At 46.5% G+C, this 10,448-nt stretch overlaps 1 protein-coding gene across 1 annotated transcript; it reads right to left on the bottom strand.

Annotated features, from left to right (window-relative positions):
- Positions 1–3,563: 3,563 nt before the first annotated feature.
- LOC103202097 (olfactory receptor 13C7-like) lies at positions 3,564–4,520 on the bottom strand. The gene has a single exon (XM_007946902.1). The coding sequence runs from the start codon at positions 4,518–4,520 to the stop codon at positions 3,564–3,566; it is 957 nt and encodes a 318-aa protein (XP_007945093.1).
- Positions 4,521–10,448: the final 5,928 nt, after the last annotated feature.

The following is a 10,448-nucleotide window of genomic DNA, read 5'->3' as shown; positions in this document are numbered from 1 at the left end:
ACAGCATGTGACCATCTTCTACTTGGCATGTTTTCAAGGTCCATCCATGTGGCAGTGGGTATAACAACCTCATTTCTCTTTAAAGCTGAATAATAGTTCATTGTCTGTGTATACCACAACATGTTTATGCATTCATTCATTGATGGACATTTAGGCTGTTTCTACCATCTAGCTATTGTGAATAGTGCTGCTATGAGCATATGTGTACATGTATTTGAGTGCCCATCTTCAGTTCTTTGGCTGTATACCCAGACATTTGTCTTTTTATTGTTGACTTCTAATAGTCTTTTGTTTTGTGTTAATTCTGGATGCTAGTCCTTTATCAGATACATGATTTGCAAATATTTTTTACTTATCCCTTGATAGTGTTCCTTGAAACCCAAAGATTTTGATTTTGATGAAGTCCAATTTATCTATTTTTTTCTTTGGCTGCATACACTCTTGGTGTCATATCTAAGAAACTATTGCCTAACCAAAGGCTAGGAGCCCTGTTGGTGCAACAGTTAAGCCCTCAGCTGCTAACTGAAAGGCTGACAGTTCAAACCCATCCCATGACTCCATGATCTGCTTCTGTAAAAGATTACAGTCAAGAAAACCCTACGAGGGCATTCTACTCTGTCACAGGGGGTTGCTGTGAGTTGAAATCAACTCCATGGTGCCCAACAACAACAACAACAAAGATCGTGAAGAGTTATTCCTACGTTTTTTCCTAAGAGTCTTGTTGGGCCCTTGGATTTAGGTCTTTGATCCATGGAGTTAGTGTTTGTGTAGGGTGTGATATAGGGTGTGATGTAGGAGGCCATCTCTGTTCTTGCACATGTGTTCATCACAATTTAAATGAAGACACTTCCACAGAGCCATTTGTAGTTTTTGTAGACTGGCAATAAACTAGGAAGAGAAGGGATAATTTTCTAACCAGGCCTAAATATTCCTTTAATAATTTTTAAGCTGTCATTTTAATATAGCTAAAAGTCAGTCTCTTGATAGTTAAGTAGAAAGAGATTTGATCTGCTGTGTTCTGTAACTAATAAGAGAAAGTGGTTTCATGTTGTACCATGACCTATTACCACAATAACAACGCATAATAAACATCCAAAATTCGGTGATGTGCAGTAAAAATGATTTCCTCACGCGCCTGAGGGTTGAGCAGATCTCTGCTGGTTCTGCTGGGTTTGGCATGACTCGTTCATGCCTCGGTTGCTCGGCGGGCTCATGCTCTGCTCCCTGTGTCTCTCCTTCTTCTCCGGGGTCTAGTAGGCTAGCCTGGCCATGTCCTTTGCATGGTGCCAGCGAAGTGCAAGAGTGTGCCAGTCTAACCCAGCAAGAGTCTTTCAGCCTTCTGACTGTGTCACGCTCACTGACATCCCACAAACTAGAACATACGAAGGGCACCATGGTCTGCTACAAGGACTAACAAATTTGTCCGGGAAAAAGTGCAGCTGGAAGTGAGAATGGCCAAACTTCATCTCACCTACTTTGGTCATGTGGTCAGAAGGAACCATTCCTTCTAATATCCAAGGATATCATGCTTGGTAAATTGGAGGGTCAACAAAAAAGGGGAAGAGCCTCAACAAGATGGATTGATACAGATCATGAGGCTGGCACAGGCCTGGGCAGTGTTTCGTTCTGCTGTGCACAGGGTCACTGTGAGTCAGAGATGACATGATGGCACCTAACAACAACCACAACAACCAGAGCAAACCTCCACTCTGCACTGACGCTTGTGTCATCTTTATAAAGACTGAGAAAAGAAACCTGGAAACCCACAAGTTGGGGACCTAGAGCCCACCAGTCTAGCTCATGCCTCAGACTAGACACTGGCCTTCCTATTAAGAAAAAGGTTTGCCCATCTAAACTGTCACTTAGACCCTCTAGAGAAGTCTACCAGCATATCACATTGCTCTGGGTGCAAGGATGGGCCAAGAGAAACTTGGAAGACACTTGGGGAAAGACACTTGTGTGTTTTATGGAGCAGCTGTGTGCTAATTACTTTTCTAGGATCTGAAGACAAACTTTAGCTGGTACTCTCAGCTCCATCTCAAAACTGTCCCAGGCCTGGGCACTTTTTCTTTTGGAGGTTCCATCCCACATCATGTCAAGTGCACCTACATCCCACTTGAAGTATAATTTTGTGGTAAATTTGAAATTATTTTTTCTCCTTCTGGTATTCAAAACTTTTGGCTTACAAGTAGCTTCTCAGTTTACAGTTCTGTAATTTCTCAACAATAATAATGAAAATGAATTCTTGCAAAGTGAAAGTACCTCATCTACCAATGCCCAAGCACAAAAATGCATTGACTACTGTGGTGACATCATGTTCCCTTTCACATGCATATAAATAAAAAAAAATTCTTAATTAAGAGTTTTTAGTTTTGGTTTGGGCTGGCAGTTTAAACCCACCAGCCACTCCTCGGAAGGAAGGTTGAACGATCTACTTCCATAGTGATACTGCCTGAGAAACCCAAGGAGGGGCTGCTATGAGTCAGATCTGATTCGAGTTTGGTTTAGTTTGGTTTCTTTTTTATGACCAAGAGCCAGCAGATTTTCTAGGCTTCAAACACCTCTGAAGGTCCTTGAAGAAAATTCACACCATAAGCCTGACAACTGGGCCCTCATGCCCAGTGCATAAAATGGCTCTGCTTAGTCTCTGTTTACGAGTAAAAACACTTGCACAATAAAGATTAGGATTAATTTATACAAGTGAAAAGTAAAGAAATTTAATTTGGCAAGTAGTTTTTAAATAACGATTTTTTCTTTGTCTGAAGAAAAGGAATTCAATGAGCTACTTTCCCTGAGAGTCAGTGGTAAATAAAATACCTAAGAAGGACACACAGATTTTCTACACACATCATTCACACGTCTGTGCTGAGATTGACTGTTGTCCTTGTGTTTCAAGTTGGGTCTCCTCTGATGAGGACATTTTCTTGCAGGACATTTATTGGGGAGTGCTCTTAAGATCAACATGTATGGGGACTTGAAGGCAACAGGACAGGGCAGAGGGAGAACTTGAATCCATGGGGACCCCTGGAGTGGGGATGACCCTTTAGTGATATCCCCATTTGAGGCAAGGAGGGCCAGGCCTTTATATTGACATTGACAAAGTCTTGGATGCAGGCTGCCTCTGAGAAGGGTACATGACCTTGGGTGAGGTAGGTCTCTTCAGCCAAGGGCAAGGCCTGAAGAGAGACTCAGATGGATGTTGTCAGCCACCAACACTTCCAGCAGCTGGGGTAGAGGGTTTCAGCCCGGTAAGGTGGGTGTGGGGATCTTGGCCACACACCGCAGCATCCACTACACACTCTCCACCAACACTTTCCAGAGTTGAACATGCATATGTATGGCCCTGGATCTTCAGAAGCAAGTTCTGATTCAGTGGGTCTGGGTGGGACCCAAGATTCAGCATGTCTACTGGACTCCCAGGAGATGCTGCTACTGCTGGTTATGGACCACAATTTGAGTATCATGACCCTAAATTCAACTTGCCCCTCATTTAGCATGACTTTGCATTGAAATACTCAAGTAAGAGCTTTCAGAGTGTGTGGGTCATGAGACATATCCTACCATCACTGGGTGAAGCATTTCTGAGCCACCAGGTTCCTCACAGCCATCTTAACATCCTTGTTCCTCAGACTATAGATGATGGGGTTGAGCAGGGGAGTCAGAAGTCCATAGAAGAGGGAAATTAGTTTGTCTGAAAGGTCCTGCTTGTCTGCTCCCAGGGGGTCCTTTGATTTAGGCTTCCCATACATGAACAGGATGGTCCCATAGAAGATGATCACCACGGCGAGGTGGGCAGAGCAGGTGGAGAAGGCCTTGCGCCTCCCCTCACCTGAGGGTATCTTTAGGATGGTGGTAATTATAAAGATGTAGGAGACAAAGATGAAAAGAACTGGGACTCCCAGGAAGATCACATTGGCCACCCCCATGCTGACCACATTAATGGAAATGTCAGCACAGGCCAACTTTAGAACTGCCAGAATCTCACAGATAAAATGGTTGATGACATTGTCCCCACAGAAGGGCAATTGTACTGCAAGAGAAATCTGCACCAAGGAGTTGGTTCCACCAGCCAACCAGGAGCCAGCAGCCATGGGCACATAGGCAGCCTTGCTCATGACCACAGGGTACCTAAGGGGGTTGCAGATGGCCACGTAGCGATCAAACGCCATCATGCCCAGAAGCACACACTCTGTGGCTCCCATGGCGAAGGAGAGAAACATCTGCACAGCACAACCTGAGAAAGAGATGGTTTTCCTGGGAGTCAGGAAACCATCCAGGACCAGGGGGACTGAGGAGGTTGTGTAGCAGATGTCCAGGATGGAGAGGTTCCCCAGGAAGAAGTACATAGGCGTGTGCAGGTGGGAGTCAGATACAGTCACCAGGATGAGGACCCCGTTGCCCAGTAAGATCACCAGGTACATCAACAGGATGAGCACAAAGAAGGTTTTCTCCAGCTTTGGGTGGGCTGAGAGTCCCAGCAAGACAAACTCTGTCACGGCAGACTGGTTGGGAGCTTCCATTTCAAATTCTCTCTCTTTCATCCCTGGGAATACTGAAGGCAGAAAATACACGCTTGCTTTTTGATATTGTGCATGGGTCAATATATGAGGAACACGTGTGGTGTCCCTAGAATTGTAAATAAATATATTCTCTGGGATTCAACTAGTAAAAGCAAGTTATCTAAAAGCCAACTTGTAGATCATTCACCAGCATCAAGGGCAGACCCTGGAAAGCTGATGAAACTTAATACAATGAAATGCATTACTGTCTAATCAGTGATACTGATATACCTAAATCACAGTCATGTCTGCATATGTGGTGTGTCTCTAGCACTTTTGAAGAAAGCAGGGGCATCCGAATAACTCTGTGCCATGTGATTGAGGCTCTCACTCCATCACAGCTGAGGTCATTAAGGTCATGTGGTCCAATCTTCTGGATCTGGAACCTGCTCACTAGCAAATTTCTATTATAATTTGACCCTTTATGCAGATAGTCCTATAAGGACAGAATGTGCTGGCCTGAGAACAGTTTCTGATCTCCTTAAGGTCTTATTTCTTACTTGATGTCTAGTTTACACTTCAGTCTTTTATGAGTTTAGTTAGTCTGAATCAGTTTACCTGATCCTAACCCTTTTAACTGCATGAAAAAAATATCTAACCAAATTGAATATCTGGAGCACATTACATCAAGTCCCCACTAAAGTCTCTAGAAATCTGATCTGAAGAGGAGAACTCGTGTGTTTCCTCTTGTAACCACACCTGACCTGTCTGCATCTCTGTTGTCTTAAGACTTGGTCTGAGGAATAAAATCTTACCTGATCGTTAGAGCCCATAATTCACATCCCTAGCCTGGATTGGTGGGGCAATTTACTTCCGTAGTGATCCTGCCTCGGAAACCCAAGAAGGGGTCACTATGAGTCGGGTCCGACTCGATGGCACATAACAACAACAACAGCCTGGACTGGGTGGAGCTTTGAGTCACACCCATATCACCTTCCATAAGAGATGCCATCCAAGGCCATTTGGATGCTCTGAAGATGTGATCGTGTGTAAATCTACTCACCCTCTCAGACTGTGCAGAACTGTACGGTCCATCATCACCATTTTACTGCCCCTGAGAGCTGGAATACCAGGCGTCATCAGAGCCTGGCGGACGGTGCCCTAAGGGAATGGAACTGGCTGCCTTGAGCCATCTAAGTGCTCGTTAAAAACACAGTCTGGGTCCTGCCTTTGCAGATTGTCTTGAAAATCTGTTTGTTTGTTTTTAAATAACGTCTGATGGACACTAGACTTGGGACTCACTGACGTATCTCAAACATCTCCATTGAAAGTGGAGAAACTGAGGTCAGGAGAGAGGTTTGTCACTTGTACATGGCCCTGAGGAAGGGATGTTTTTCTTACTCGGCCTGCCCACAGGGAAGCCTTTTGCAACCCACCCACCATGAGGGGCTGATTTTCTAATGGCGTAGTAGCGTGCTCCGTGCCAGCAGCACTGGACAGGAGGACATCTGTCCAGAGTCTCATGGCCCATCGGGGCAGAGCCAGGTTTTGAGCTGAGTCCTCCTGGCTCCCAGGTTGGGCTCTTCCTACCTCGCACATTCTAAACAGGCTCTCTGACTAAATCTACAATTGAGGGGGACATTTCTGCTGAGGTCTATTGAACCTTGGTGAGCAGAGATGTCCTGTGAGGCAGGTAGGCAGCAAGACTGACTACCTGCAGACAGTTCCTATATCCATTCTACTGAAGGCTTCAGAAGAGGGGAGCTGGGGGCAACTGAGAGCTATAAACAGAGAATTGCCAAAGAGATTTTCTCAGTTTCACAGCACTCAAGGGACAGAGAATTATTTTCAGAGAAAAGCTCTTTTAGTCTGAGTGAGTGTAGCATCTGAGGTTTGGCAGGATCTTTGGGTATTAAACCAATCCAGTTCCTCACCACCAATCCACCAGTTGCAGGTATTTTCTCTCCAATAAGTGATTTCTCAGCCTCCGTGTGATCATTTGGGCTCCCCAATGTCATTGACAGGAAGCTGGGGTTGTTAGAATTCTTCAACTTTTGAAATCTATCTTTTCCTAACCTTTTCCTACCTTCATTGTCCTAACCTCTGTGTTGTGAACTCACACAAAACACGTCTGCTCCCTTGGCATGGTCGCAGTCTTCCGAACTTTAGAAATAGTTCCCTTTCCCCTACCTCATTTTACCCCTGCCTGCACAGCCTCTTCTCCTCCCTCCCAACGGGGACGGTCTGGCCAGAGAGGTCACACAGCACTTACCTAGTGTGGAGTCCAGCCCAGGCTGGGTCTGTTGCTTGCAGACAGGAAGGCAGGCCTGTGAAGTGAGGAGGCTGCCAGTTCACTGAGGTCAAGAGAAGTGGTTACCTGCGGGGCTACATGTTCATCTGGGTGTCCCCTAGCCGTAAACAAGCAGGTCATGCAGGTCATATTTCTCAGAGCTGCCCCAGCAGCACTTGCCACAAACTATTTAACTCTTGTCAAACTTCCTGGTGTCTTTCAATGACAGTGGGCACGGAGGGCTCCAGAGCATGGCCATAGCTTGAGGGCTACAGCTACTCCTAGGGCCCTGGTCCAATCTTGGGGCTCAGCGGGACAAGGAGACAAAGATGGGCTCTCAAGGCCAAGGCTCAGCCAGGAGCCCCGGCCAGGAAGAGCTAGGGTGGGCTAGGAGGCCATGCCCAGGCACTGGGCTCCACATCCTGTCTTCCCTGTGCTCCACGTTGTTCTCCAGAGGGTCTCATCAAGACTCTCTCAGGAATTTAAGGGCCAGGTTGCCTTGGGGCCACATTCTATCCCAGAGCAATTAAAGTTCGGTGAGAGACTCAGAATTTAGTCTTCACCCATAGGCCCAATTAGACAACGTTGTGGAAGTCTAACAAACTCCTTCTTCCTACATGGAAATCTCAACTCAGAAAGTTTTCTGGCTTGTACTAATCAGAGTTCTCCTGGGCTTTGATCACAATACTTGGTCCAAGATGGCTCTGTCACTGGCCCTCAAAGAGCCAAGAATGGAGGAAGAGCAGGGCCTCAGGGGCCCAGACGGTCATTGAAGTTTGGGGTCAGATAGCTATCCTGACCACTAAGGCACTCCTGCCCCTTCACACAGTGACTCAGCTCTCTATGCTCCTAGTATGTCCTAAGTGTCAGACACCAAGGAATGGAGCTGGCACTGGGAACATAATGACTGGAAATGGGTCTTTGCCTTCAGAGAGCCAGCAGCTCTACATCTAATTTTAAAAAACAAAGATAAACCCAGTGCCATTGGTCCATTCCAACTCATAGTGACCTCCGTCAGGTTTCCAAGGCTGTAAATCTTTGCAGAAGTAGATTGCCTCATCGTCCTCTCATGAGCACCTGGTGGGTTTGAACCACCTACCTTTTAGTTAGCTGCCTAATGCCTTAACCTCAGTATCACCAGAGATCCTTTATCTAATAAAATAAAATTAAAAAAAAAAAACCTCACTGCCATTGAATTGTTTCTGACTCATAGCGACCCCTCCTTGAGTTTCTGAGGTGGTAACACTACGGAAGTAGGTTGCTCGATCTTCCTTCCTGAGAGTGGCTGGTGGGTTTGAACTGGCAGCCTTCTGGTTAGCAGTCAAATGCCTTAGGCACTATGCCACAAGAGCATCTTTCTCTAATAATAGTAGAGTTTAATACCTATAGACTAAGGCATGACTGAGAGTGCCACAAAGCTGTCCAGGAGGCTGAGCACACCCAGGAGGACCCTGAAGTGTGCAGAATGAGCCTGGGGTCGAAATAATGAGAGAGGAGAGAGAGTGGCCCCGGGAGACACGACAGCACGTAGAGATAAGTCCGTGATAAGAGATGCAGGATAGAGAAGAGTCAACGATGTCTTTCTTCCTTAAGGACCAAAAGAAAGACATGGAGGAAGTAAGGAGTGCTGGGTGGGCATTGGGAGGATGAGGCTGCAAGGCTGTTCCTGGCATTTTACTACACAGCTTCTGAGCATCTACTGTGCCTAGCTGGTTACTGGACATAAAGAAACAGTTTTTGTTCTCTTAATAGATTAAGAAATCATTTTTGTGATTGAGGAGTGCATGGGTGATTGGATTTGTTGTAGTTGAGGTAACGGTGAAATGTTAATGCCAATAAGAGTTGCCATTTATTCACAACTGTTTTCCAAATCCTGTCATGTCTACTGCTCCCATCAACCCCATGAGGTAGGTATGCAGATGCTTGATGTGACCAGGTGGAGGGGCCCTCCTTCACTGGGCTACAGTGCCCTGCATCCATGATGTCTAGAATCTTTGGCCTTTGACCTCTAAATGCCTGGGCCTCCCCATCTATCATGCTCAGATTTCCTCCAGGGTTAGGAGATGTATGGTTCATGGAGGAACCGTGACACAGTCAGGCTTCTTGGCTGAAGAGACAGGGGAAAGTCAATTAAGACCCTGTTGCCCCTGTGTGGCAGGGTGCTATGTCCCCCAACTGTAGACTGTGTGTGTGCATGTGTGTGCATTAACGGTTCCATTTCTCAAAAGAACCTAACAGCCCACTTTTTCAGAGAATTCTTACACAGAGCAAATGGGTCCCTAGTGGCCCAAAAGGTCAGGGAAGTCCCGTAGATACATACTATCTGCGTTCAGGTCTCCAACCATCTCCCATTGCGTCACAGCTAGTGTTGTAGCCATAGATATCAGAGCAATGCAGCTTCTCCACGGTTCCAGCCTCTTTCCTGGAACAACGTGTAAATTGAAGAGTCATGGCTCTTTCTCTCCAGCTCAGACATCTCCCCCCATACTTGGATATTCCACAGCAGCCTCACACATGTCCCAAACAGAATATCTTCTCCCCTGAAACCAGTTCCTTTGTCAATATTCTCTACCTTGGTAGGGCCACCACCACCCAGCCGTCATCTAAGCTAGAAATATTGACGCCACCCTCTCCTGCCTGCTACAGCCAACCAAACTCTAATCGTGGAGCTTTTTATCTACCAAACATTTATTGAACCTCCCTGTCTTCACCATGCCTCTATCATTGACTCAGCTCACATTCTCATCTTCACTTGCCTGAACAGCTCTAAGACCCTCCTAGGGAGCGTCCCTATGTCTTCAGTTCTTCTCCACCCCACCCCACCCCCAGTGTCCCTTCCTACACCCCCAGGATGATCAATCTAATACCCAGACATGGTCAGGTCAGCCCTCTGCTTAAAACCCCTAACTGCCTTCTCACCACTAACTCTTCAGGACGCCCCAAAGCCTTCCTCCCCATCCTGGGCACCTGGCCCCTCATGTTTAGGCCACACTGCCCTGCTTCTCACTCCCCGCCACCTGCTGCTCTTTCTCATTTCTGTGCTTTGTTTATGCAGTCCCTTCTGCCTGGGACGCTGCCCCACTCCCCTTCATGCAGCTAATTATCTCACTCGCTGCTGTGCTTGGTAAATGCATAGCAATGGGCTCTCCAAGTCAAACAAGCCCTGATCTACAGCGCTGGCTTATTTCTATGGTGTAAACAATCTCCCATGGCCCAGTGCCTAAGGCACTTGACTGCTAACCAGAAGGCTGAAGGTTCAAACCAACCAGCCACTCCTCAGAAGGAAGACTGGGCAATCTACTTCTGTAGTGATACCATCTCAGAAACCCCAGGAGGGGTCGCTATGAGCCAGATCCCACTCCACGCAGTGAGTTTGGTTTGGTTTTTGGCCCAATTTCAAGCTATCAACGAAGTCACAGGATGGGAGTTGGAAGGAAATGCTACAATTGGTGAGCCAGCAATAGCCTACTCCAGCACACTGTGGGCCTCACGATCACCTCCTCCAGAAAGTCTGGCTCCTGCCTGGATTATCCAGTGGTGTAACTAAGGTTGGTATCACCCAATTCAGTAACTCATGGTGTCACCCTCCATGGACCTCCTTCCCTACCAGAACATACAGAATCCTTAGTAATCTTTATCAGTTTGAATCATAGGATAAT

The sequence above is a fragment of the Orycteropus afer genome, unplaced genomic scaffold (genome assembly GCF_000298275.1).
Source record: "Orycteropus afer afer isolate SDZICR_OR568_19922 unplaced genomic scaffold, OryAfe1.0 scaffold00174, whole genome shotgun sequence".
NCBI lineage: Eukaryota > Metazoa > Chordata > Mammalia > Tubulidentata > Orycteropodidae > Orycteropus > Orycteropus afer.
The sequence above is the reverse complement of the archived record's forward strand: the minus strand, read 5'-3'. Positions and strand labels throughout refer to the sequence as shown.

Excerpts from the sequence above, each read along its gene's own strand:
- LOC103202097 (XM_007946902.1), bottom strand. The coding sequence starts at position 4,520 with ATGGAAGCTCCCAACCAGTCTGCCGTGACAGAGTTTGTCTTGCTGGGA.